General features: G+C 37.7%; 3 protein-coding genes across 4 annotated transcripts in view; 2 read left to right on the top strand and 1 right to left on the bottom strand.

Annotated features, from left to right (window-relative positions):
- akt1s1 (AKT1 substrate 1 (proline-rich)) lies at window positions 1-15838 on the bottom strand. 2 transcript variants are annotated; one of them, XM_008416417.1, is made up of 6 exons: window positions 15750-15838; window positions 7848-8517; window positions 6562-6826; window positions 5453-5536; window positions 5191-5372; window positions 1-2603 (listed from the first exon to the last, which is right to left on the bottom strand). In XM_008416417.1, the coding sequence occupies exons 2-6, from the start codon at window positions 8238-8240 to the stop codon at window positions 2466-2468; spliced, it is 1062 nt and encodes a 353-aa protein (XP_008414639.1). In that variant the 5' UTR covers window positions 8241-8517; window positions 15750-15838; the 3' UTR covers window positions 1-2465. The 2 variants fall into 2 exon arrangements, with proteins under 2 accessions (XP_008414639.1, XP_008414637.1); XM_008416415.2 differs by lacking the exon at window positions 15750-15838 and adding an exon at window positions 10017-10155.
- tbc1d17 (TBC1 domain family, member 17) lies at window positions 11648-24962 on the top strand. The gene is made up of 17 exons (XM_008416414.2): window positions 11648-11770; window positions 13324-13419; window positions 13494-13571; window positions 13651-13762; window positions 14376-14559; window positions 15799-15913; window positions 15991-16158; window positions 16765-16890; window positions 16968-17071; window positions 17536-17630; window positions 17712-17828; window positions 18544-18644; window positions 18831-18930; window positions 21615-21712; window positions 22663-22779; window positions 23707-23793; window positions 24361-24962. The coding sequence occupies exons 1-17, from the start codon at window positions 11744-11746 to the stop codon at window positions 24511-24513; spliced, it is 1878 nt and encodes a 625-aa protein (XP_008414636.1). The 5' UTR covers window positions 11648-11743; the 3' UTR covers window positions 24514-24962.
- A 1523-nt stretch (window positions 24963-26485) lies between these two features.
- Window positions 26486-27963, top strand: part of ccndx (cyclin Dx) — a 7432-nt gene continuing 5954 nt past the window's right edge. The window contains exon 1 of the mRNA XM_008416570.2: window positions 26486-26617. Within this exon, the coding sequence (XP_008414792.2) occupies window positions 26486-26617 (132 nt within the window). The remainder of the gene's footprint in view (window positions 26618-27963) is intronic.

Here is a 27963-nt window from a genome sequence, read left to right on the forward strand (position 1 = left end):
TTTATTCTTGGTGTTGCTCCTTTATTTGAAACATAAAAGGATTTAACGGAACATTTATGTTTGAAATATCCGAGATGTTAACTTTTTAGCACATCTCTCTTCCTTTCTCTCGCAAACAAAGTCACTTTCTCTTCCATTCAGGCATTTTAACAACACATCCAGAGCAAATGGGGAACAAGAAACAAATCATTACCATCCCCCTGGAACATGAAGTCGATTTACAATCATCCCATCAATCAGTCATTCATTGGTGAAATAAAAAAATAGGCATGTAATGAGAAGGTGCTGGTGTCCTCTGCTCACATTTACAAAAAAAGCAACAAGCTTCGTGTTAAAATCCGTTTTGTTTTTTTACTCTGTTACATAACCGATGACGGTGAGCCAGTTAGTCTCCGCATTTTGTCAAACAACAAATTAACCAAACTTTTATTACAACATACAGTTCCCATTTCTTCAAAACTACATGTTGAAATTAGGAGAAAAACTTTTAATTTGAGGTGAAATTAAAGTTTATGGGTTGCATAAGCCTGGACTTTAAGGTCATTGTGAGAGAAATGTTAGAACAGACCTGATTTTTTTTTAGGTTTATTAGGCAGAAAACCTTAAAGCTGCACGCTTGGCTGCATTCTTCTTCTTGCAAAAACATTCCAGATTGCACCCTGATTGTACCGACATTAGAAAACCGATCTAAAATTTAAGTTTCTGCAGAATCAGAAGCAGCTCTTCCACCTTTTTTAGATCATTTGAATCAACCAGGGTTGAAAAATACTGAGAAAACCAGCAAAATACTCGCTTAGTGTTCAGAAACCCATCACAGCACGTGGCTAAAGCTTAGCAGTTACCTAATGTGTTAGCACGCATGTGAACGCAAAAGCAGCAACTTCTAATTTCTGAGTGAAGTTTTAGTGTTGGAGGCAAAACTCCCCTGATCTTCACCACTAACTGATCCGTTTGAGGTAAATCTAAGAGACGAAGCATCACTTTGGATTATTACACAGCAAATCTGGGAGTCAGAAGGCGCTGATGTGGATAATCCTGAGCAGGGCTGGGCGGTAAATACTAAAAATAAAACATTTTGTTGATTTCTTTTCCAAAATAAGTGGATTTTATTTTTCTGATTCCTTCCGAGTTGTTACGGATCATCAGGACCAGACTATGAGAATGTTTTTGCTTAATTATGAGAATAAAATCATAATGTTAGCAGAATAAAAACTCAATTTTACCAGAACGACGTTTTAAAATTACGAGAAAAAGTTGTTTTATTAAGAAAAATGTTTTTAGGGTTAAGATGTAATGTGAGTAACTCGGTTAGTGTGATTCTTATTTCCAAATAGTCGTTTGCGTCATTTAAAAGTCCCGATACTGATGACAATTTAAATGATGTGTTAAAATTGAATTATTTACGCATCTGCTCAGCACTCCTCATTTTAATTTTGTTACTTTTTGTGTCGCAATTTTCATAAAATTGCTATTTTATCCGACTCTATTCTTAAACATTATGACTATATTCTCATAATTTAAAAGAAAGAAAAAAATTAAATCGTAGCTTGGGTCTAATATTCAAAATCCAAATGAATAGAAGCTGTAAAACACAAGATGGCGGCCTCGTGTGTGCTGACATCACTCGTAACTATGGAAACCCAATGAACGCAATGGTGGAAAAGAAAATCTGAAAAATCCAGATTAAATCTTGTAAAGCCAGAAATTCGACTGATAAAATCGATTCATCGCCCAGCCCTGATCCCGAAGTGATAAGAAGTCGAACACGAGCAGGACTTCGCCTCTAAAACATTTTTTATGTTTACATGAAGATTTCCCACCTGTTGCTACTTAAACCAACACGTGTCTGCTGACTAGCAAAGATCTCTGACGTCACCGGACCAATCAGCTCCTCCCGTCTGAGCCGCTCGGCCGGAACTCGGCGCCGCTCGGCCCGGACAGAACTGAACTAGCGGCGCCGCCCGGTCCGAATGCAGCGCTGCCGCTCAGTCCGGTCAGAACTGGACCGAACGCAGCGCCGTCTCAGCCCGGTCCGAACCGCAGCGCCGCCTCGGCCCGGTCCGAACTAACGCGGCGCCGCCCGGTCCGGTCAGAACTGATCCGAACGCAGCGCCGCCTCAGCCCAGTCCGAACCGCAGCGCCGCCTCGGCCCGGTCCGAACTAACGCGGCGCCGCCCGGTCCGGTCAGAACTGGTCTGAACGCAGCGCCGCCTCGGTCCGGTCCGAACCGCGGCGCTGCTCGGTCCGGTCCGAACTAACGCGGCGCCGCTCTGTGAGACGTCGTTGGGGAGAAATAGTGTTGAAGATGCCGTTAGTGTTCGTAACATTTCTTCACGACCCTGTAAAGCAGTTAATTTCTTTTTAGTGAGTGAAACGATAAACAGATTCGAGCTTTGACACTGATTCACACATTCCAGGCTTTTCTTGTTCTCCTCTCCGCCATGTTTTTTCCCGCTCGCCGTCTCTCAGTGTTTGAGCGAGAAGTCGCCCGTGTTGAGTCGCGGCCGCGGCAGAGCGCCGAACATCTCCGTCCCGTCGGTGGCGCCGGGGACCAGCAGGGCCTTCATGCTGGCGGCGATGTGCTCCAGGTCGGCGCAGCCCGCCTGGAACACACGATTAATCAATTAATTCAGTAACTGATTAATCAGTAACTGGAGTCTACACTCAAAAAAAAAAAAAAAACAAGTTAGAGCAGCCATTAAGTTTAAATTTTAAAAATGCTCAATTGGTGACAAAATGTTAATTTTATTAATGGAAAAAAAAGGAATTTAATTGTTTATTTGCATTTTTATGTATTTCTCAGGTTAAAATAAAAAATAGGCAGAATGTGCCAATTTTCTTAACCTAAAAATAACAAAATGATTAATTGGATTAATCGTGTTTAATCAATTATCGAAATAATCGTCAACAAATTCAGCAATTGATTAATCATTACAGAGTATACGGACTCAAATATGTAATATATTTAGATTTTTCATCCGATTAATCAATTAATCATCAAAAATAATGAAACCATTAATCAGATTAATTACTGAAATAATCGCCAACTAATTTAAAATTTTTTTGTTAAATAAATCATTTGCATTTATAATTTATTTCCAATATTGCAAAAACAGGCTAAAAAGCAAAATATGTAGAACTTTACGATTTTTTTAATGATTAATGGGCTAATCTGCAAAATAATTAAACAATTAAATGCGATTATTCGATTATTGAAATAATCACAAACTATTTTAGTAGTCGATTAGTCATTATTGGAGCAAACAGACTTAAAAAAAGGTCATTTGCGGAAAGAAGAACATTCTCAGAGCAGGAATTGAATCATAACTGAAGACATTTAAGTTTGTTTATTTGAACTATTGATGCTACAGACGATCAATCGTTGCAAATGAGGCAATAAAATGTTTCTTATTGAAAAAAGGAACTGAAATGTTTATGTGAATTCTTATATATTCTAATATTGCATAAAAAATATGCAGAATGTGCTGAATTTTTATCCAATTAAGCATCAAAATAATCAAACGACTAATTAATTAACCAGATTAAGCAATTACAGAAATTACTGTAAACTAATACAGTAACTGATTAATCGCTAAGCAGAGTATAGAGGCTCAAAACAATTTAATATTCAGAGCAATTAAATTCTTTATTTGGTTTGAATGAAAATTCTGCAGAATGTGCCATTTTTTAAAAACAAATCGATGAGAAATAATCCTCAGAAGTATCAATAGATTAATCATTACCCTAAACAGATGGATGTTAAAGCAGCAGAAATGAGCTTCATATTTCCGTTACCAAATGTGGGTTGACCTTTTGACCTTTTGCGGTCACATGAGCAGCAGCAGTGGATGCTTGCAGCTGAATGGTGTCTTTGTCTTTAGAGGCATCGCCTTTAAAAACATTATTCTGCTACAGCTAAAGAAAACAGAAGATCTAACAGTGAGAGGCTCATTACATATGAAAGGTGTTCAAAGTGGGGCCTGCGGGCCGTTTACAGCCCATGGTCTGATTTTATGTGGCCCCATCACAACAATTCATTTTCAGTTTCAGAGAATAATCGCTGCAAACGAAACAAAAGTTACGACAGAAAACACCGAGTCATAACTCTGCTCAGACTTTTGCTTTATTTCTCCTTCCTGAGGAAAAACCGGGTCGTTAAGACACGTCAGAACCTGTTACTTTTTCTCTCATTTTGGAGGGATTTTAGCTTGTTTTAGAGTGTAATCGCTGTTGTTGCAGCTGCACAACACTCAGCTCTCTCATTTATTCCTCCTCTGCAAAACTATGACTGAGGCCTGAGTCGTTAGAAACATTAAAAACTTACATTTTCACCACATTTTTCCTCAGATTTTCAGTTATTTTAGAGCCTTACTGCTTCTAAACAAAAGCTACAACTTGGGTCGTAACGCCAGTCGGACTTCTTCTTTATTCCTCCACCACAAGTCAAGCATGAGCTGCACTGCGTCCATGAAATGCTTTAAAATGTGTCACTTTTCCTCAAAATTGAATTGATTTTGAGTCTAAGCTCTTCAACAGATCGACTGAAGTCTGTGTCCATCAAAATGTACATAAAATTAAGTTAGACTTATACATAAATACGCAAATAAAAGTAAAAAGTATTTGGTAAAAAAATCTACTGAAGTACTGAGTAATGATCAATCATTAAATATTTAAAGATTACATCATCAGACGGACCAAAATACAAAGTTAAGAGGAAATTTTGGTATTTTAAGGAACAAATTACAATAATTCTTATCACAATAATAAAATCAGGCAAAAGAAAAAATGTTCCAAAACAGAATTTTTCAATAAAAAACAAATTAAACTTTAACATAAACTGCAGGTGTGAGTCTGTCTGGTGGGTTTTTGGTTAAAACATGTTTTTATTCAGTGGGAAGAAAATCCAGAAATTTTACTCAAGTAAAAGTAAAAAGTACAGCGTAGTACAAATACACCTAAAAGTACTTTTCTTTTTCAAAACGTTACTTAAGTAAACGTAACTAGTTTCTCTATTCTACTCTAGTATCACAGACGTAACGTCATTAATTTAGCCTCGTTTTTGTTTAGCAGCGGATTATTGTGATTTTATCCAGAACCTCAGAAGCTGCACAGAGCAGCTCGGGTTCATAAAAGCCTAAAGTTGAAAATGTTAAACCAGTGAAAAGTTTTAAAAGTTTTCTGACGGCTCACCCGCTCTCCGCTGTTGCCGTCTCCCGGAGCGGCTCTGCTGCTCTTGCAGCCCCACACGGGGACGGACACGGGCAGCGAGCGCGCCAGCGCCGTGGGGTGGGCGTGGCGCGACGAGAAGGCGTGCTGCCCCACGGCCAGGCCGCCGCGCGCCGGCGGCGGCGGGGCGTCCTCGCTCAGCGAGCCTGGTGCAGACAGGACAAAGAAGCAACGCTTGAATCGAACACGTACCTGATGAAGACGAGCTGGGCGATGAGTCTCTTACCGTCGGTGCTTTCCTCCTCCCCGTCGGACTCAAAGAACGGCTCACAGTCACGAGAAATAGAGTCCTCGTCCATGGAGAAAACGCCTGGAAACCCATTACAAATTTTAAAAAACTAGAGAAGCAACCAACAAAAACATATTTAGGGTAAACTATAAAAAGTATCCAATAAAATTCTGACTTTTTAATATTTCACACCCAGTTTTTCTACCTTTTAAAGTCGTTTTAACAGATTTTCTTTCAAACTTTAGACTTTTGTTCCTTTTTCACTCACTGCCGAGAGTTTAGAGACACAAGAGCTGCGTTTAGGACATTTTAAGGCCTTAAATGTTACATAAGTGATAAAACTTTTCAAATGACCCCGTTTTGCCTTTTTATTCCCCCAACACACTTTATCCTTCCACTCAACTTTCCATGAATATGTTTGGATGGAGTTCTATGTCTACCCAGATTCCTCAACATTAAGTTTTTCATGGCTTAACCTGCTGGTCACAGTAACTAGTTACATTTAGTCAATTACATTTATTTGAAACATTAAAAAAATAATTATTTATACTACACTGTACATTTTACTTTTACTTGAGTAACTTTATTTTGAGGTTTCTCTACTTTGAGTAAAATTTCTGTATTTTCTACCCACTGAATGAAAAACAAACATGTTTTAACTAAAATTTACCAGACACATTCACACACCTGCAGCTTATTATAACGTTTCATAAGTTTCTTATTTAAAGAAACTGATTTAGAAAAAAATCTTTTTGTCTGATTTTATTTTTTATACACAAATTATTTTCATTTTCAGTTTTAAAATACCAAAATCTCCACTTAACTTCATATTTTGGTCCGTCTGATTATGTAATTTTAAAATATTAAGTGATTGATAATTTGATCAGTTACTCAGTACAAGAGGAAACTTTTTACTAAATACTTTTTCGCTCTAACATTTTCCGGTGACATTCCCTCCTGGCAGAGTGACCGTCTGCACGCTCTAATCATAACCTCGAGTTTAATATTCAAATCTACTGAGAAAGTAAAATTTTTGTTTTCTTCATTCCTCCTGAAAGAAGGAACATTTCCTTTCTCACAGGACTGAACTAAAACAATCTGCTCACCTGCACTTTCATTCCCGTATGGTCGCCTCTCATCCATGTCTTCCTCCTCTTCCTCCGCCTCTTCTCCTTCCTCCTCCAGGTCTACGATGCCGGCTCTCTGTCTCTCTCGCTCCACCTCTGTGGCGCTCCGCTCCCGCTCCCGGTTGCCGTTCTGCCCGCCGCCCTGCTGGCTGGAGCCGTCCGGGCTGTAGATGGACGGGTAGCTCTGGGAGTACAGTCTGTTGTTGGGGCTGACTCCGCCCACTACGCCGTCGCCTGTGAAGCTCTGCAGAGATTCAAACACGTTTTATACGGGAACTTTGAATAAAAATGTGGAACATCTTCCTATTTACTAGGATTACAATTAATGACTTTTCTCGTGTATCAAGAGGGACGAGTATCTTTCCATAACACAAAGGGCTACATTTTATTTTCATAATATGCTGAATTAAAAATAAATCAGCTGTATTAAAAACTTACTGAATAAACATAAAATTGTTATTTTCTCACAGTAATACACTTAGATATATTTATAAAATAAACAGGAACCTCTTAAGTTGCTGAATGGAAAAATAAAAGAATAAAACATGAAAACCGTCTATGGTTTTCCTACATAGAAATGTTTTTATTTCGCTCCATTAGGCGCTTTAACTCACCAAAAGTCAATCTTGAATATTGGCGCCATGTGTTTTTTTCCATCATCTTACTATTTTTCTGCGTTAACCCCCGTAACTATGACAACAATCTTTGTTGTTCATGATGAGAGAAATAAATATATTATGGAGCTTTTGAAAGAATAATTAGTTACTGAGGGGGAACAGATTATTTCAGACGGTTGAAATATTTCGTTCCCCCTCATAAATTTGGTAAATAAAGAGCAAATGTTCTCAAATTCTCAAGATACGTCGCTAATGTCGAACCGGCTAACCGTTATTGCTTCAAAGTGCAACTACATCAAAAGGCTTCTGAAACCCTGGGGAGCAACAACACTCTTGTGAAACTAAAAATAAATAAGTTAATAAAAATCCGATGCTAGAGAAGTAAGTTAGCGAAGCGTCACATAAAGGACATTTTTCATCACAAACCAGACTCTGTTTGGACTGTTCTGGAATATTGCCGCCATCTTTGTTTATGTATCAACTACTATCTGCTTAAAGATAACCAGCGCCGCCCTCTGCTGGATGGCGGTCAAACTACAACACTAAAAGACGTCACTAGCTAATAGACTGGAACTAATTTTAAACTAATAAACCATTAACCAATATTAATTTGTCAGTCAATTATTTACTTGTACCCCTACTACTTACCCCTCTGTATCCGGTGTCAGAGGTCAAATCAACCAGCAGCTTGCCTCCTTGCTCTCCTGCGCTTTGCCGCGTGTGCTTCTGGGCCGTCAGCATGGACGTGGCGTGCAGCACGCCGATGTCGTCCACGTAGCGGCGCGTCGACTCGGCCAGGAAGCCCTGACCCCACACGCTGTAGGAGAACTCGCATTCCTTCGGAAAGCCGGCGCCGCTTTCCCGCTTCTTCCCGACTTCACCTTCACCGGCAATCAACCGGAACTTCTTGCAGGCCGTGAGGATGGCCAGGTCGCAGCCGGACTTTTGGCAATAGGCTTCCGCAGCGGAGAGTAGAGCCAACCAGCTCTCTTTGTGGTTGTCTGGGATCTCCGGCTCAGAGGAGTGGGTTACTGAGGCCATAATGGTAATTTTAGAGAATGGCCTGACAAAATAACTGACTAACACTGAAAAACAACCAGGAACTTTGGATTTTAAACTAATTAGAAATGATCTGAGGTGCCAAACTGAATGAAATACTGACTTTGGTTGCTGTCTGATTTTACTTAAAGCTTCTTTGCTGGTGTTTCTGCTTGGCTGAAGGTAAAAATGTGAACTAATCGGGTATGGAGGCACACGGTGACTTAAAGATATGGTAGCTGGGAGGTGATGAGAGCCAAGGGAGAGATGGAGATGATGCCTGGAAAAAAAGAGAGAGAAAATATTTAGACACAAGTTTCACCCATTAATTTTGGAATTATTATGATTTATTTAAACTCTGGCTAAAATGATTAATCAGATTAATTGTGATTAATCAATTATTCAAATAACTGGCAACAAATTTAGCAAACAATCATGAACTGGAGTTTAGAGGCTTCAAAAAAGGCAATTTTCTGAGGAACAACATATTTAGAGTAGTTAAGTCAGAACTGTTCAAAAAGAACCTGAATTTTGCATTTAAGATATAAAAAAAAAAACATTTTAGCAATGTCCAACACAAAACTCAAGTGGCATTATTCAAGCTTCATCCGGTTCAAATTGTGTGAAAAAAAATCTATTGTCTCTTTCTGTCAAATTATTAATGCCTTAATTTAAAAAATAATTGAACAGATCAGCCCTTCACTGTAGTAACGTATCAAGCAGAAAGGATTTAGCTTTTCACATTTTGATGTTAGGAAGATTCTCTTTTAGCTGTAGATTCATTCTTCGCTAGACAGAAGGCCAGGCTTTCGGAATGATGATTATTTTAGTAAATGATTATTTTGACAATTAATTTAACAGAAGCTGACACATTGTTCATTAAACTACTTAAGGATTTTTTTATACAATATTAGAAATACATTAAAAGATGTTAATAGAGAAATAATCAAATTCCTTCTTCAATAAGAAAATAAATATTTTATAGCATAAAATGCAATAATAGAGTACTTCTCTAGCTTATTCGAACAGGTGAAGCAAAACAATGCCATTTGAGGAGTTTTGGCTAAAACATGTACAGACAGTGTTTTGATATTAAATACATACCGCACATATTTTGTACAGCTTTGCCTTATTTACTGCTCTGAATATGTTTTTTCCAACATCAAGTCCGTTTTTGCATCTCCAATTACGTCAATAATCGATTAATCTCGATTAATACGCGCAAATCCAAGAAGACATGGACAAATCATGTCAATGGTGGTGTAATATTCAGCCACATTAAAGTCATAAGCTAGTTTATGTATCTGAGTCCTTATTTACTATTTTTGCGATACGAGGAGTAGAGACTCAAGTTTCAGCTTTTTGATCGTTTAAGTTGTGATGTATAAACCATTCAGTGTTTGCTTCTGTTGTGTAAACTATAACCATGGATCGGAACTCAGACATGTACAGTTAAAGCTGCAGACACCAGTGTGTTGCTGCAACTGCTGCAGCGTCCTCCACCTTCACTTAGCAATGCTAACTGTAGCGCCTGCCAGCAGAGCCTCCTTCCCACGGACAACGTTAACTCCGGTAAAACTGCACGCTTTGCGCTTATCGTTACGGCTGCGACTGCTGCAGAAGCTGTTGTTGTTTATCTTGTTATTCAGTCCAATGCTGTGTGCAGCCAGCCTCCTGCTGCTGCTGATGAATCCGCATCTCTCCTCCTTTTTCAGGCTTTAAGAGCAGACCTGACTCGGCAGCAATGAGGTGGAAAGTAGGAGGAACACATCCACTTACCTGTTCAGTTTCTTTCTTCGCCGCTGCCAGGTGTTAACCGAGTTTAATGAATGTTTTTACCCCACGCTTTCTACCCTTCTCCCACGGTTTCTCTCCCTCAGCTAGCCTCGACACCAGCGGAGGAAAGCTAGGAGCTGGTGATGCTGCAATATCCGGTTATCGATTTCAAAATAAAAGCAGATTTGGTAATAATAATAATAATAATAATAATAATAATAATAATAATAATAATAATAATAATAATAATAATAATAATAATAGACCATTTTATTTATTTTATCTTTCTAATTTTATTTGGAAAAAATTATTTTAAAAAAGGTTTTGTAATTATAAGACAATAATTATCAAAATGTCTTATAAACAGTAATTGCAAGCTAAGTCTCTTAAATTATTTCCATTCAATTTAATTATGGAGTTCCAATTTCACGAGACAGACTTGCCCAATTTGCAGGTTAATTTAAACAAATAAGCACATAGTCGAGAAAGTGAATTTAAGTAAATTTAAATTTAAAAAGAGATGCTCCTATATTACAAGGTTTAATTGTACACAGTGATAAATTCAAATTGCTTATTTCTTTTAATTGCGACAGCTCTGGCTTACAGAAAATTAAAACTGAAAGTTAGAATATTTCATAACAGCAATGAAAAATTGGTTTTTAATTTAAAAAAATATATGGAACAACAACAATAATAATAATAATAATAATAATAATAATAATAATAATAATAATAATAATAATAATAATAATAATAATAATAATAATAATAATAATAATAATAATAATAATAATAATAAAGTATAACAAAGGACCAATACGTAATTATTTCCTGTCCAAACCATATTAACTCAACCGACATTAAAAAATAAATTGTAACTGACACATCAGAAGAACTTCCTGTCTTTTCCTGGTTTGTTTCTGACTTGACAAAGCTCTTACGTCACCTGTTTACCGACGTGACAAGTGGTTGTGAACGAGCACGTTTTCGCTATTTGCTTGTGCACGAGCAGCAACCTCTCTTTTCGTTTATGGTTTTAAAACACAGACATGCGCACTCCAGACACATAGCAACAAATGTCATGGCAAGATCGAGGGATATATCTGAACACAATAACATACTAAACTAAAAATATAAAATAAATTCAAAAAATTACACAAGTGTTCCTTGATCATAATAAAAATAAATGTACATATCAATGTAAACAGTAATTCAAAGTGTATAAATGTATAAGATAAAATCACATAATGAGGGTTAAAGATATGAAGGAATACAATTAAAGAATTAGTTTTACCGCCAGTATCACTTAGAATTGTATTTAGTTTATTTATACCTATATTTTAATTGTATTTATTGTGTATTGAGTAGTTGCAATATAGTAAAAGAGGTAACAAATCAGCCTTAATAATATTAACAATAATAAAAAAAAAATAACAATAAAAGGTTTGCTGCCACCCGGTGATCACCGTGTAGAACTTAAACAAAGTTGTAATCTGACATGAAATTCTCTATATTCTGTTTAAATATGAACGTAAAACCTTCTAAAAGTGCGTGTCTCTGCGTGGTTATGTATTATAATATTGTGGGCCTTTAACAAGTGTAACTATAAGTGCATTCTGATTGGCTCTCGTGTCACATGACCACCGCTCGGTGGACGGGACGTTCCATGAACAGGAAGTGTGACGTCACGTTTGTTTTGGAAGAAGCGAAGCAGCGACTCAGGCGAGAAAATGGGGGAAAACGTGGAAGATTACAAGGTATTTTTGTTTTTCTTTAATGTCTGATTTTAATAGTTTCTCTAACTAATTTGTCTTGCTAACACAAAGCTGCTGTTGAGGTTCAAGGTTAGCACAGCAGCTTGGTAACGCAGTAATCCAGGGCAGCATCTGCTTCATCTTTGACAATGGGCTTTAAATAAAAAATGGAAACCTGTCCCGTAGGTCCACCATAGCGCTGTGATTCATCTTGTTGATGGTAAAGCGTGCTGTGTAGAAAGCTGGGTCAAATCTGAGCAAGTTTTTCTTGAACGTGTTGGGATTTTGATCTGACAGATGAGTCACCGCAATCATGTGACATACCTTTCTCATTTCCATATGCATTGTTCTCATGTCCTAAAAGTATCTAGATTAAAGATTTTTGGTTTGGACGTTAAGATGTTGAAAGCTAAAGTTGTTTAATCATGTAGAAATCTCAGGTTTTTGTACTGTAAAGACTGAGCATGATTAAAAAAATGTTACCCACATTCTCTGTAATTTATCCACCAAACACGAAAACAACTTCGTAAAAAATAAATAAAAATATAAAAGGTGCAGTAATCTTAACCTTAAAACAATTAATTTATATCACATTTCTACACATTTAACTGGTTTTTCTAGTAAAATACCTTATAGTGACATTTGGTGTTAATTGCCACTAAATATAAAAGATAAATGTCACTCAGTTAAATTTTATTCATCAGGCTTCTTGTATCAGCTTTGATTACAAAATTTCCTTACAAACGTCTTCTAAGGCTCTTAAATTTCAAATTAAAATCCTTTGTCAATCTGAAAAAGTAACCCCACTGTATGATGCTGCCAGTTCTTTCCATTGTTTTGTTTTTTTTTACACCTTTTTGTATTGTAATCCAAAAGGACTACTACTCTTTAGTCCATTAGCTAGAGCTAATGGATACAAACAAGCAATCACAAAAATCCAGCATAAACACATTATTTAAAGTTAATTTGACTCATTGTGATTCATGGAAGGCATGAACTCAAAGGTGACACCAATTGAGCTTTAAGATTGCATCGGTTTACTTTGGGTTTTTTAATATTTTTTGGCTCAAAAGATTTGCTATCAAAGCGTATTTATATAGTATGATTTATAAGACAAAAGGGTTTAGTGTCACTTCAAGGCAAAGAAAGTGGCAGAGTAAAGTATACAGGATGCTAAAGTACAGATAAGAAAGGTGTAAAATGAACACATTTTGTCAAAAGTTCAGTTATGGTGCATTAAAGATGGAACGGTTTTAAAATTAATGATAATTGTCAACAATAATGTGTTGGTGGGCTTTGGAAAAAGGAAGATGAACCCATCCTGCCGTAATTATTGTCTGTGATTAGTTAATTGTTTCCCAGCTGTGTCACTTGGAATAATTAAGTAATTTCTCCGTTTTGGTCAAAAACACAAAGGTTGTATTAGACTTTGTTTAATCTCATGCATTTTCACCATATTAGATAGTTTAAAACCAATTTATTTCCACACTTTTATACAGTCAGTGTCACCGTTGGCTCACTGTAGAAGTTTAACCGAGGATTTCTTTTCTTCTCAGCTGATATTTGAGAAAGAGGGCGTGTACCTCCACACAAACGCCAAGAGGAGCGTCCAGGAAACCAGCATACCAGGATTTATTCGCATTGTGGAACGGGTAGGCAGATCTGCTGAGAGATAAACGAGGATCCAGTAAAGCGCAGGGTGAACTGATGGTTTTATGTTCTGCAGGCCGGACAGCCTGCTTTAGAGTGGAGCCCCCTGGAGGACGAGGGTCGCAGCGCACCTGCAGTCCTCTACAGCAAAAAGGTCAGCTGACTGCCTGCGAAAAACCTCAGAAATGTTTGGACTTGTTCTGATTCTCATTGATTTGTCTGTTCCTAATCAGGATGGCGAGGGAGGTGAGGAGGACATGAACTTTGACCCTGGGTATGAGCCTGACTGGGCGGTGATCAGCACCGTGAAGAAAGATCGCGAGCACGCCCCCATGAAAGACTCAGGTTTTACTTCCTGCTTCCTACAGTCATAGCTACAGATGCAAGCTATAGATTAATGGATTAATCTAAATCTGATTGGTGTTATTGATCGAAGAATTATTAATTGATAAGCAGCCATTTTCTTAAAACCTGGGTTTTTAAGAAGCTAAGGTCCTTCAGGGTTTGCATCAAGACGCTGCATAAATTCTATAAGTCTGTCGAGAGCGCCATCTCTTCTGCCGTCATCTGTTGGGGCAGCAGCATCAGAGGCAGAGACCTAAAGAGGCTCAGCAGCCTGATAAAGAAGGCAGGTTCTGGTTCTGTTCTGGTTCTGTTCTGGGGACAACTGTGGAACCTCTGGAGATGATAATGCAAAGAAGGATTCTTCAAAGGATCAAGGAAATTATGGACCACCTGACCATCCTCTTCATGGGACTGTCTTAGGAAGGCAGAGCATCTTCAGTCAGAGGCTTCTTCAGATCCAGTGCAGTACAGACTGCTGCAGAAGATCTTTCCTGCCGATAGCCATCATGATCTTCAATAGCTCTTTCAAGAATCTAAATGAATGAGTTACAACAACATTTAATTTCCCTTTGGGACTAATCAAGTGTTTCTGAATTTTGCTTTTATCCCACAGGTCAGTGGGCGTTCTCCCTGCCTCTGTCGGAGCTGTACTCCCTCCGGAGGGCCCGCTTCTCTTTGGGTCGGAACTTCATGGTGCTGACCAGCAGAGGAGGACACCCGCTCCCCCCTCTGCACTTCCACAGAGGTGGAACCAGGGAACTTCTGCGGGCTCTCCACCGTTACATCGTCCTGGACCAGTGAGTGTGGCCAGCACAGTTTAAAAAATCACCGGCACCATGATCATCAGCAGCCTGCTGTCAAACAACCGCTTTTATGGTAGATGGAAAAAAAGGAGCACATTTACACAGAATAATTTCAGAAATCTTTGAGAAAAAACACTTCAAAATTTCAGAGTTTTGAAAGTGAAAATGTTAAACCTTTTGACTTTGCCACTTTTGAATGTGACCAAACTATTTTGATTTTTGATTAAGTGAAAATTTTCACGTTTTTTCTAGAAAATGTCTGAGATTAAATTCAGTATTTCTTTAAAAAAAAATTCAGAAATTTTTTGACTTTTCAAACTAGAAAATTTTCTGTTTTGGAAAATTTCTTAGCTTCATCTCAAGATTTCTGAGTTCTTCTAGCAAATTTTTGACATTTTAGAGTCATACATGTCCTATTTTTTCAAGTAATTTCTATGATTAATTTAATAGTTTTTCTAGCAAATTTTCAACTTTTTTAAACCAGAAACTTCTATCCTTTTTCTATATAATTTCTGAGATTTATCTCAAAATTTCTTAGTTTTTTTCTAGCAAATTTTTGACTTTTTAAACTTTGAAATTTCCTTTTTTTCTCTAGAAGTTTTCTGAGATGAATATAAAAATCTCTCTGACTTTTTTTGGTGGAAGTTTACTCTTTCTTTTTTCTTTTCTATCTGCAATGTCCTTATCACGCCATCGTACCTTTTTGCTCCGCCTGTTATCATTACGCAGAGTTCTGGGTCCCCCCAGTAGGATATTGACTTTAGTTCCTCTTTCTGTTTGTTTGGAGATGTTTTGCATCGTTGTGTGTTGTCGGTTTATATCACTAATTATATTTGACCTTAATTACACTTCTGCATGCTCAAAAGAAGAACTGTGTTGTCACACTGCAGCGCTATGGTTTTTTTGTCTGAAACGTCTCTAAATATAGAAAGTCACTGAGTTGGTTATTATTGATAACTGTAAACATGCAGACATGACCTGGTGGTCCGGTCTGTCAGTCAAACTTTTCTCAGAGGAGAGCAAAGGAGGACAGTGGTTGATGTTTAGACTTTTGTTGTGCTAGATAAGATCAGCTTCACATGCAAGTATCGGCCAATCACCGTCTCCCAAAGCTAAGGACTTTGGGGCTGATAAATCTGTGCACCCCCCCTAATAAGAGGCAAACCAGAGAGCAGTGGTCGTACCTTCTGCCATGATGGTTTGTAATATTGACAATTTATGTTTCATCATCAGGTCGCCTGTTGATGGACGCCTCTTCCTCGTCTACCCACGCGACTCGTCTTCAGCTGATTTCGGTCCATCTTTCGACAAACTGCACATCCTGGATGATGGCTCCGATATCGTCACGGTACTTCCAGGATCACCTCCCAACGTCCCAAACGTTTTGTATTTTTCAATAACGTTTTGTTTCTCCAACTCGAGCAGAGGTTCATACACGACCCGTACGCCACTACGTTTGGGGGATTCTCCAAGGTCACCAACTTCTTCCGCGCCGCCCTCCGGCCACCAGAGGCCGCTGTGACGCGGGGCGCTCAGGATCCGGGTCTGCCGTCACAGCCCGATGACGAGCCCGGGTTCGAGCTCATCACCTGTGTAAGAAAAAGATGCAAAAGCAACATGGCTCAATGCAAAAAGACAAAATCTTAGAAAGTATTTTTGGTTTAGCTTCTAGTGCAAATATCTCAGTACACTTGAAATAAGACAGAATTAACTTGGAGGTAAGTTTTCAGCAAGATACAGGAGCTTAATCTAAGTCAGTATTTCCCTTAAATTAATGAAAAAGTTACACTACTATATTATTTCACTTATAACATGGGGATAAAAACATAAGTCAAATAAACTGCCAATTTTAAGAATTTTTTTTTAAGGAAAATCAATTTCCTTAAAATTGATACTGACTTTATTCTCATGTCATTATTATTTGTTTTTACTTTATTTTGGTAATATTATGACTTTTTTCTCAAAATTTTCTGACTTTTTCTCAACATATTCTGACTTTATTAGCATATTACTTCAACTTTACTCTCAAAGTCCTATGCCTTATTCTCTTATGATTTTATTCACATAATTTTATGACTTTATCCTATTAGTATAGTAAGTGTACTAAGATATTTGCAAAACAAAATACTTGGTAGATTCTGTGTTTTTTGCGGCACAGAGTCGTGAACAGGTCTGAGCTGCTGGTGTTTGTGGCTGCAGGGCGTGGAGCTCGGTCCCAGGCCGGAAGTTACTCGAGGACAAGCTCTGGGCCAGTGGGACGAGTTCCTGGACTCTGAAGGCCGTGTGAAAGACCCAGAGAAAGTCAAAGACCTGGTGTTCAGAGGGGTAAGTTGGGACAAAGAGTCAAAAACGGCGTTAATTTGGAACATTACTGGAGCTATAAATGTTCCTAAACTTTGCAGGGCATCACTCCGAACCTCAGGAAAGAAGTGTGGAAGTTCCTCCTTGGTTTCTATCCGTGGAAGAGCACCTCAAAGGAAAGAGAGGAAATTCTTCGATTCAAAACGTCAGTACTCTGATGATTAATCAATTATTCTGATGATCAATCGAATAAATAAAATGGGGACATTCTGCAGATTGTTCATTTAAGCCTTATGTAATACTAAAAGACGTACATAAACAATGAAATTCCTTTCTTAAATAAAAAAAAGAACATTTTATTGCTTAAAATGCAATGACAGCCTTCTTTTAGTGAAGCTAAACAATACTTTATTTGCATTTTTGTTTTATTTATATTGCATAAAAAAGGCTGGAGTGAAATGAATGCAAATGTGCCATTTTATTATCCGATTAATCATCAAGTATAATGAAACGATTCATTAATCATGATTAATCTATTGAAATAACTGTCAACCAATTTAGTAATAGAAAATATTCCATTAACCTTTAAAATAATTAGGTGCAGTTCTAGGTCTATGACGATTAATCGTTTCAGACTGTTGACGAAGACGTCTTTCGTCTCGTTTGCAGGGACGAATACTTCCGGATGAAGGTGCAGTGGAAGTCCGTGAGTGAAGAGCAGGAGATGAGGAACTCCCTCCTCAGAGGCTACAGGAGCCTGATAGGTCGCCAAATAACAAAAAATCTCCATTTTGTTGTGAGCCCTGCAGCAGATTCCTGATGCTTTGTGCTGCTGCCGTCCACAGAGCGGGACGTCAACAGGACGGACAGGAACAACACATTCTTCTCCGGCAACGACAACCCGGGCCTGACTCTGCTCCACGACGTTCTGATGACGTACTGCATGTACAACTTCGATCTCGGTGTGTTTTTATGAAAGAACGGATCGCATTTTACCGTCTGAGGGAAAAAATTCCTTCATTCTGACCAAAATGGAAGAAATCTTGGTGATGCAACAACTATTCCATTTGATGCTGTGTAGTTACGCCAGGAAGTTGTGATGTTGCAACATTGCAACCATTTTTCTGACCAATCACTGCAACTCTGCAGAATTTTTTCCAATGACACTGCAAAAACATAAAATCTTACAAAGTGTTTTTTTAGATAGTTTGTAGTGCAAATATCTTAGTGCACCTGAAATAAGACAAAACTAACCTACAAGTAACTTATGGCTAGATAAGATGTCAAAACTTGTTTTAAGCCGATAATTCCTTAATATTGATCAAAAGTGCTAGTTCCACTGGCAAATTATTTCACTTGTAAAACTGGAAAAATGTTTTATTAGTGAAATAATTTGCCAGTGGAACTAGCAATTTTTAAATCGATATTAAGGAATTATCGGCTTAAAACAAGCTCTTATATTTTGCTGAAAAGTTACTTGTCAGTAAGTTTTGTCTTATTTCAACATGCTTTACCTGCTGGCAACCTTTTAGCTAACGTTGGCATCGTTGCTAATCTTCAGCACCAGAACGCCTGATTGGGGTTCAACTGATACGCAGACTTTGCTGGGACCCTTTTAAGTTTCCTCAGAAATGTTTTAGTTATTATTGTTGACGGTGACATTTGTTCACGATCCAGGTTATGTCCAGGGGATGAGCGACCTCCTCTCTCCGATCCTGTTTGTCACCCAGAACGAGGTGGAGTCCTTCTGGTGCCTGACGGGCTTCATGGACCTGGTGGTCAGTTGAAAACTTTCCCTTTTCTTCTCAATTTTACCACAAAATGTTTTTAATTTGAAATATTCCTTTGATTTTATTGACATTTTCTACCAAGAGGCTTCCATTACGCCTTCCATGCTGTTGTTGAGTTTGTCGTGTGTTTGGAAAGAACATTCTTGTATCTTTTTGCTCGTTGTGTTTTTGCAGCACCAGAACTTTGAGGAGTCGCAGGAGGCCATGAAGCAGCAGCTCCTTCAGCTTAGCATCCTTCTGAAGGCTCTAGACCCAGAGCTGTGCGACTTCCTGGGTTAGTTCTGGTGCCGCTCTCCCAGTGAAACTGGGCAGCCTGGTAGCGCAATGAGCCCCGGTCAGTCCTGGGGAAAATGCTAATATTTGGGGGAAAGTAGGTCAAAAAAAAAAGGAAGAAAGCAAACAATACTAGAGATGTGCCGATCAGGTTTTTTCCTTCCGATACCGATTCCGATCACCCATGAGGGTTGATCACCGATACCGATCACATAATTATTATTTTTTTAATCAAAAGCACTACCGGTTACATTATGTGGAAAAAGGAACCATGAATTCACCTTAATTTAGACAAAAATTTGTTAATAACTTTTTCCAAGAAAAAAACAGGCATTGTGCAAATTGTACTGCTATCGGTAATACTATCTTTAACAGATTGAAAACATATGAAGGCTCTGAAGAGGCTAAATAATGCAAAGAGTCAAAATAAAACCTCTCAACATTGCTAAAAAATTCAAGTATAAAACTTAACATTCAAAGGCAAATACAGGATCCATTACAATAAACAATCCTGAGTTACTGAATGAAAACTTTCTGTTAGCATGGCGGCTAGCTGATTACTGCTAGTTCTGAGTGGCTGTTTCTGACTGAGCGGAGTAATTATGCAGAGCAGGGAGGAGATCGATTATTTTTTAGAAAAGATCTGTTTCATGTTAGGACAGCAAAAGTTTTAATACATATGTAAAATGTATTTTTTTTTTAAGTTAGATGCTGCAGCTTTAAGCAGAGGTTCGGTGTGAGAGTCACTACCTGGTGGAGCAGAAGTGGCGCTCCGTCTGTGAAATATTACTACCTGTAGCGTAGCAGCGGTTCAACAGCGAGAGCAGAACCAGCGTCTTACATCGCAGCTCGAAGACTTAAATAATTTTGCAAGTTATTTGTTTAGCTTTCTGACCGTCATGCTAATCCGGGTGAGTGTTTGTAGCTGTGCGCTGCTTTACCTGCTATCGGATCCTCCATATGTCTTTTTTACTGCAGTGAGGGAAAATGAGATGCAGGTGATCGGTATCGGCAACAAGAGACCGTGATCACCGATCATACACTTTTTCACGGAAATCGGCCGATTATGATCGGTGGCCGATGGATCGGCACACCTCTAAACAATACTATCAAACCAGTGGTCTCCAACCTTTACAACCCAAAGAACCGTTTTTACCTTCAGTTGAGTTAATAAAACTTACCTAGAGCCCCAAATGTTGAGCTTTGGTAACTCAAAGCTAACTCAAGCATTGGTAATATCTATTTTAGGGAATTTGTTGTCATATTTAAAGAACTATTTTACTTCAACTTTTACAAAAAGAAGACAAATACATTGACTTCGTGGAGTGCTGACATTTGTTTAGAGTTATACAAGTAGATAATTTAAACATAATGGAGTAAAAAAATATTACTCATACTTCATTCTGTTGTGGAAATTCAATGTGGAAAAGATAAAAACCTACTTTTGTTACATATATTGGTAACGGACATTTATTGTGAATTATTTCTTTAAAGAATTTTGTTAGAAAACCCTAAAAACTAATTTATACCATGTTTCCTATGATTGGTTCCATTACAGCAGGGATCACTAATCTTTTTTAAACTTAGAGCCACTCCTTAGGTACCAATTAATGCAAAAGCCTTGCAGTTGACGACACATGTATGAAATAACAAATATGCTCACTTTACTTTTAATCATATATTATTACTGATTAATGATATTCATCTGTGCAAAAACATAGGTCATGTTAACTATTCATCACAATAAATTTCAACAATCATTGAACAATTTAGGAAACAGATCAATATTAATATCCAACATTTCATATCAATCTCTGCAAGTATTTAAGTTTGCAAATGATCATTTTTACAATTTTTGCTAATATAATCAATAACATTGCATACAATCAACTTTCAGATTTTTACTTAAACACTTACTGAACTCAGAAGAATAAAAAAACACACTTGCTCAAACCTACCTTTCACTTCCGGGCTCGTTTTGCGCTGCCCGGTGGGTAGTTAGCATGGTAGCTGATGTGTGACACGTCATATCTTTCAACATTTCGTCGCTTTGCCGTCGCCACGCAAATGAGACACGCGCAGGAAAATTTCACAGTGATTAAAAAATTCTTCCTCGTATTAACCGTGAAAATTAGATGTTTTCTTTCTTTTCTCTGCTATGTTTTCGAGAGCAAATAATCTTTACCTTCACTCAGCCTGCTAGCTAGTCTCCACCAACGGTTCGTTACCGTGGAGACCAGCTAGCGCTAGCCGGTCTCCCCGGCAACCATTGGTGGAGGCCAACGGTTTTTAAAAAAAAAAAGTAGTCTAATATTCAATATAAAAAATGTATAGTAAATTTCAAATTTACGCCTACTCGAAGGTGATTTGAAAAAGAATAGCTAAAAATAAAAAATACTGTTCAGTAGTAAGTCGCGCTGCTGTGCTCTATTTTTAGAATTGACCCGTTGGCGACTCATGTAGTAGTTGATTATTAGATGTTTGATTAATCATTGAAAATTAATAATGATTAGAGCATCAATTAATATAAAAATATGGTTAAAGGCAGGGCAGTATTTTGTTTGCTTTGACTTCAGTGACATGCAGTTTCCAAAAAGAGACAGAAATGAAGTTAGTGTTTTTTAAATTATTTATGAAAACTATGAACATGTTTTGATTTTTGAACATCTTATTTTTGTCGCTCAGATTCACAGGACAGCGGCTCGCTTTGTTTCTGTTTCCGCTGGCTGCTCATCTGGTTTAAGAGGGAGTTTTCCTTTGAAGACATCCTCACATTGTGGGAGGTGAGTGTCAGATTGTAACCAAATGTTATCATTTTTCTCATAGTAGCCTGATTTATTGTGTGAAATTGGAGCAAAAGGAAAATTAGCTTAATTTTTCATTTAATGAAAATCTTGCATCAGCTTTTTCTTAGTTTAAATCAGGGTGTAAAAGTCATCAACTCACAAGCTAAAGAAATCAGATTTTTAAGAACTAAATTCATCAAAAATGTGAATTCTTAACAATAAACTAAGCATGAACTATTTTAATTAAACAAATAAAGTAATAAAAGCTTGAAAAATATGATCACTTTGTGTTGCATCTAAAATTTCTGTAAGTAGATTGTAATTTAAAAATAGTAGTTTTGTCCTCATTCATTTAATTTGTTTTTGAATTGTGTTTGGGGGACCATACAATATCAATCAAAAGGCCACAAATGGCCCCCGGATCCCACTTTGAAGTTTGAACACCCTTGGTTTAGCTCAAAGCAATGTTGTTGTTTTTTTAATGCAAAAACTTAAGACTAGACAATAAATCAATAACAATGTCTATCACGATAGACACATGATCAATATCAATAATAGAATAAGCAATAATTTTACTGAAGTCTGATCCAGAACTGCAAAGCATTCTGGGGGATGTCAGCAGAGGAATAGCTTTAGCTGACAGGAAGGCAAGCAAGATTGGTGGAATTGACTAACTCACTCACTCTTCGGTTACCTAGCAACTCATTCATTCTTTGGTAACCTAGCAACTACTTGAGTATCTTCCGCAGCAGCAGTTTAAGTTAGCTTTCCCACCTTGCCTCATAACTGCTAAAAAAATAATCAACTACAGATAAACTGTGAATAAAACAATTTTAAAAGAACATCAGCGTGACACTACAAATTGTTAAAAACTGAACCTTTGAGCTGTACAGCCAATCAAAGTTAGAAGCTAAAACTGCTTCCTGTTTGCATGTTTTTTCCTCCAGGTCCTCTGGACTCGACTCCCGTGTGACAACTTCCACCTGCTGATCGCCTGCTCCATCCTGGAGTCGCAGCGAGGGGAGCTGATCGGCTCCGACCACGACTTCAACACCATCCTCAAGGTCAGCCGTCGCCATCACTAATATTTAAATGCTAGTTACATGTTCCAGGGTACCGGTGCTGGAAAGCCTGGAAAATCCTTGGATTCAATTAGATTTTTGACTTCTGCATAAAGTCTGTGAAAGTGTTTGATATTCAAACTGCACAATTTTGTAATAAAGTGTAATCTAATAGCCTAAATTTGGAAAACGTTATTTACAGTTGAAACCAGATATTTTCATACATCCGATAAAAAGATTTTTACAAAATCTCAGTGTCTGAAGTTAAATCATAATAAACTTTTCTTGTTTCAGGTTAGTTGGGATCACCAAAATGATTTATATTTGCTAAATTCAAAAACGTAGCCAGAATATTTTTTTGGAGATTTTTTGTGGACTTCCTTTATATTTTGTGTTTAGTCATTTAATGTGAGCAGAAAGGTCCTTTATTTTAACACAATTTGTTTGGATTGTTTGTTTGTATATTTTGTTTAATACGACAGTGTATTTGGGCCTTTGTTGATTTAAAAAAAAAAAAGGAGAAAATTTCCAATAAAAAAATATCAGAAATTTTTAGATTGATCTCACACATTTTCAAGAGAAAAGCAAAGACATTTCTGAGCTCTAAAAGTTGAAAATTTGGTTGAAAAATCTCCAGAAATTTTTAGATTAATTTCAGAAATTTTATTTAAAAAAGTTTCAAATTTAGACTTTTGAAATTCAGGAATGCTCAATTTTTTTCTGGATCATTTGAGGTTAATCTCAAAACTTTGGATATTTTTTTTAGCAATTTCCAGTTTCATATATATATATTAGTGAATTAAAACTACCTTCTTAAGTTCTTTTCTAGGGGTTTTCTCTCCAAAGTGATGCTGAAAAAGTTTGAAAACTTGTCTTTGAAATGCTTGATAAGTGCTTGAATTTGATTTCTTTGTCCTGACTGGTTTGCAGCATATTAACGAGCTGACGATGAAGCTGGACCTGCAGAGCGTCTTGCTGGAGGCGGAGGTCATCTACCGGCAGCTTGTTGGCTGCAAAGTGAGTAAAACTGCACCGGGTGTCATCCAGTAAACCGTTAGTGCTGCTCTTTTTATCGGTACTATAACATGTGGAGTTTTATGCTAAAACATGTAAATAAAATTCACTGCAGCCAAATTAGTGAAGTCGACTAAGAGGTAGTGTCTCAGAGAGGCTGAGAATAAATACACACCACACTTTTCAGATTTCTCAAACTGTTGAGAATCAGGTAAACATTTTAACTGTCTTAGTTTTTTGTTTCTCATTGTAAAATAAAATTCTGGTAATATTAGAACTTTATTCTCATATTATTACAAACTTATTCTGGTAATATGACTATTTTGGTAATATTTTTACTTCATTCCTGTGTTATTTCAACTTTTTTGTATTATCATGACTATATTCTGTCAATTTTATTAATTTATTCTCGTTATATTACTACTTTATCTGCGTATTATGATTTTATTATTACTTCATTCTCATGTTTACATTTTTTATTTGTCTGGCCCTAATACTCCAGAGCCACACAGTATTTTTGATCAGTTTTATTTATGCAGCAGTTGATTTAGCGTTAACTGTCCCCTCCAGGATCTGCCCCGTCAGGTGAAGCAGGTGTTGGGTCTCTGCGGCCCGCCCAGCCCGGCGGAGGAAAGCCCCGACTCCCAGAGCAGCGAGACCGAGCGCCTCCTGGGTCGGGCAGAGGGAGGCGCTGCTTCGTCCCACGTTCCCTCCTGCCCTTAAACCTCACCTCAGCTGCTCAAGATATTTATCCATGAAGTGAACATTAACGAATATAAAGACTGTTATGTCTTTTCAGAGACAGGGGGCGCTGTGTGACCATTCTACCCATACATGCAGTGTTTAGTTTTTTTTGTGTCTTTTTTTCTGTCCCTTGTTTCTATTTTTCTTTTTTCCCATTTGATGCTACTCTGTTACTCATTATTATTGAACTGTTTCCGTTTGTTAATTTCCTTTAAGTGAAAGTTTTTGCTTTATTTTCCCCATTGTATCTGAAAAGCTCAGAAGAAGAACGGTAACCAACTGGCGGCCCCGTGTTAGCGCTACATGTTGCCATTCTGGACCTATGCAAAGATTCTTGCATGCCTTACAGTTTTCACTCTGCATAGTTTCATTTTAAAACTTTCTGTAACAAGTAATTATTGCATTATGAAATAAATGTTTAAATCATACTGAGGCAAGCAAAGGTTTTTACGTGTGTATTCTTATCTTTGTGAAAATCTAATCCAGGAAATACGCCCTACAAAAAAACAAGAACATCTAATGCTATAAATTAAACTAGCAGGCAAATATGGTAGTTTATGCAGCAGGAAACTGATCAAAAGTAAGCCAGCAGGTTATTTTCTGAGTGGCTGAAAGCAATAAAATGAATGTTTGCAAAGACCTAGTCAAAGTATGGACTTAAATCTAGTTGAAAAGCTGTAATTAGGCTTGTTCTGCTCCAAAACGTCCAATGCAGCTCAATTAAAACAATACTCCAGAGAAAGAGAACAGGAGTGTAAAAGTTATTTCTTAACAAATGTTAACATTTAGAGACTGTTTTGTATTTTCTTAGGTCTTTGTCTGACTTAAAAACTTGTTTAGCGATGTAAAACATTCCAAGATGCCCATGTGTCAAGTATGGTGAAGGCAGCATCATGATGTGGTTCTAGTTCACTGTCAGTAGGACTGATTCAGATGGACTAATGAAGAAGGAAAACTCAATTATTTAAATGTCACTTTGAAACAAAGAGAAGGCAAATAAAGCAGAATGAGGTGAGTTGAAGTGTTTCTGCAATAAATGAAGGATTGTGAATTATTAAACTAACAAAAACTATGTCTGGTGAAATTTTGGTCAAAATAAGCTTGTTCTTCATTCAGTAAATTTACAGAGAGAAGAGTATCCAGAAATGTTACTCAAGTAAGTATAGCAATACTTCAAATCTTGGTTTCATAAAAGGAACACAAAACATCAGTCTAATGTATTCATTTTAAACTCAGAAGCACATTGAGATAGCAGCCTAATTTACAATAGCTGGGCTATTTTGACAACAGCAGAAAGTCATAAGAGATATGTGAAAATTATGTTGCAAACTAAAATAAAGTAAAATAATTTTTAAGAACTACGGTAAAATGAAAGCTGAAATGCCTTCTTTAATGCGTCCTGACGTATTACGTCCTTACGCACTTACCTACGTAGTTGCCATCAACCCTGTCTCGTGTAGCCAAGATTTCAATAATTTAGCTACTTTCTAACGTGCTCTTGTTAAGATACATTGTCTCTAATTACTGAAAGTATTGAAAGCATTGATATTGGATTTGAGAATCGATCTTAAAGCATAAAGGTCTGGAATCGAAAGTATCAATATTTCGGTATCAATCCGCACATCACTAACGGACATTGTGGTAGCTAGCACTCGCTAGCACTAAGTTATAAATTAATACTGAGTTGTTCAAGAACGTGTCTAATTTTTCACATCATTACACGCATTTTTTCCAAAAAGTTACTCAAGTTAGTTACTTCCGAACCCTACCTTACTGGAGTACACGTTTTAGTCCTCCTCACGCGTCTGTTCATGATTTATTTGAAAGAGCAACAAAAAGGGCTAAGACAACATTTTAATCGGCGCTGTAACTTGTGAACTGGTTAAAGTTTCGCCTCCCATCCGGCTCCCTCTCCTCCCCCAGTGACCAGCAGGTGTCTGTTTGAGGTAAAATGGGAGCCCTGTTCCTCTCTGTCCCGGGAAATGAGCCGGAAAATGAGGGGCGGGCCGCCACGCCTCCTTCTCAGGACCCGCTGCACTCCTGCTCCGGCTCTCCGCCGCCTCCCACCCTCTCCATCCGCGATGTTTGAATACAGCTGCGACGTATGAATTTAGGAGGCCGCTTAAACAAGCGGACGGTCTGTCGCTCTTTTGCCGCCCCAAAAAAAACTCACTCTGTCCTTCATTCAAACTCAATCTGCTTTCAGCTCCTGGTCAAAGGCCTTGTCAACAGCTTTAAACCCAATAATATTCTCTCCTTAATTCTACAACTGAGTAAATGTTGGAGGATTATCATTAGCTGAGTTTCCATTGACCATATAATTACGCAATTTGACATTTTGAAAACAAATTCGCTTATTATATTGGAACATGCCAATTTTTTTAAATCTGTCAGTTTTTGTTTTTTGTTTTTTTGTTTTTTTTATAAAAAAGGTTTTTGGCCATACCGAAATTTATGCATTTCGCAAAAAAACTGCATTAGAAGCACTTTTATCGCACCACACGAGTCACATGATCAGTAACCGGAAGTTGCTCTTGCCAAAAACCAAGAAGAGGAAGACCTCAGGAAGTAGTTGGAGGATTATGTTTTTTTTAATGACTTAAAGTGTGAACAAACTTTTTCACGTGTAATTTTTTAATTTGTTATTTAATGGAAATACCACAATCGCAATTATTTTTTTCGGTACTGGTGGAATATTTACAACATTTTGTGCACATTTGTAATGTAAATGCAGCTACTAAACAAACACAAGATCTGTTTGGTCTCATTGGTAAACTTAAAAGTGTCATGAAATTTAGGTTAATCAGTTATAACTAAAGATAACTGAATAACTGAATAAGAAATTGATCAAATAAATTTTGTAAAATTTTTAAACCTGCTCCTAGATTGTGTGAATTTCCAGACAAACTCAGACACAAGCAGCCATGTTTGTTCAGACGCAGTTAAAGGAGCGTATCCCTGTTTTGTTAAAACAACATGAATAATTGATGCTCAGCTGAAATCAAGTCGCCGCGTGATGTCAGCTCATCCCTCCATTTAACTCCCATTTGAAACTCGAGCCGCCATTGAGCTCCTATATGTGTGAAAAGCCACCTGTAATGACTGTGTCAAATACAATCTGTATCTCTGCTGGTGAGCGTGACCCCATTGTGGCCCATAGAGGGCTCCCGGGGGACTGTGTGTGTGTGTGTGGTTTTAGTGTGAAGTGTGTGGTTTTAGTGTGAAGTGTGTGTGCTCAGCCAGCAGCAGGCAGAAGGTTGTCTGACACTGATTTGTAAAGGGAGACAATGCGGCTCATTGACCTGCCCTGATCCACTGTCTGCTGCACACACTGCGGCCGGCCCTCTGCGGCGGCTACACTGCTCTTTAAACACGGTGGCAGATTGCCAAGAGAGGAGAGGAGAGGAGAGGAGAGGAGAGGAGAGGAGA

The sequence above is a fragment of the Poecilia reticulata genome, linkage group LG8, assembly GCF_000633615.1.
Source record: "Poecilia reticulata strain Guanapo linkage group LG8, Guppy_female_1.0+MT, whole genome shotgun sequence".
NCBI classification, from domain to species: domain Eukaryota; kingdom Metazoa; phylum Chordata; class Actinopteri; order Cyprinodontiformes; family Poeciliidae; genus Poecilia; species Poecilia reticulata.

What these genes read in the sequence shown, in the direction of transcription:
- akt1s1 (XM_008416417.1), bottom strand. Translation starts at nt 8,240, where the DNA reads ATGGCCTCAGTAACCCACTCCTCTGAGCCGGAGATCCCAGACAACCAC. An exon ending in ATACGGGAATGAAAGTGCAG is followed by an intron (nt 5,537 to 6,561) that starts GTGAGCAGATTG and finishes ATGGGTTTCCAG; the next exon opens with GCGTTTTCTCCATGGACGAG. An exon ending in GGAGGAGGAAAGCACCGACG is followed by an intron (nt 5,373 to 5,452) that starts GTAAGAGACTCA and finishes TGTCTGCACCAG; the next exon opens with GCTCGCTGAGCGAGGACGCC.
- tbc1d17 (XM_008416414.2), top strand. Translation starts at nt 11,744, where the DNA reads ATGGGGGAAAACGTGGAAGATTACAAG. An exon ending in AAAACGTGGAAGATTACAAG is followed by an intron (nt 11,771 to 13,323) that starts GTATTTTTGTTT and finishes TTTTCTTCTCAG; the next exon opens with CTGATATTTGAGAAAGAGGG. An exon ending in CAGTCCTCTACAGCAAAAAG is followed by an intron (nt 13,572 to 13,650) that starts GTCAGCTGACTG and finishes GTTCCTAATCAG; the next exon opens with GATGGCGAGGGAGGTGAGGA.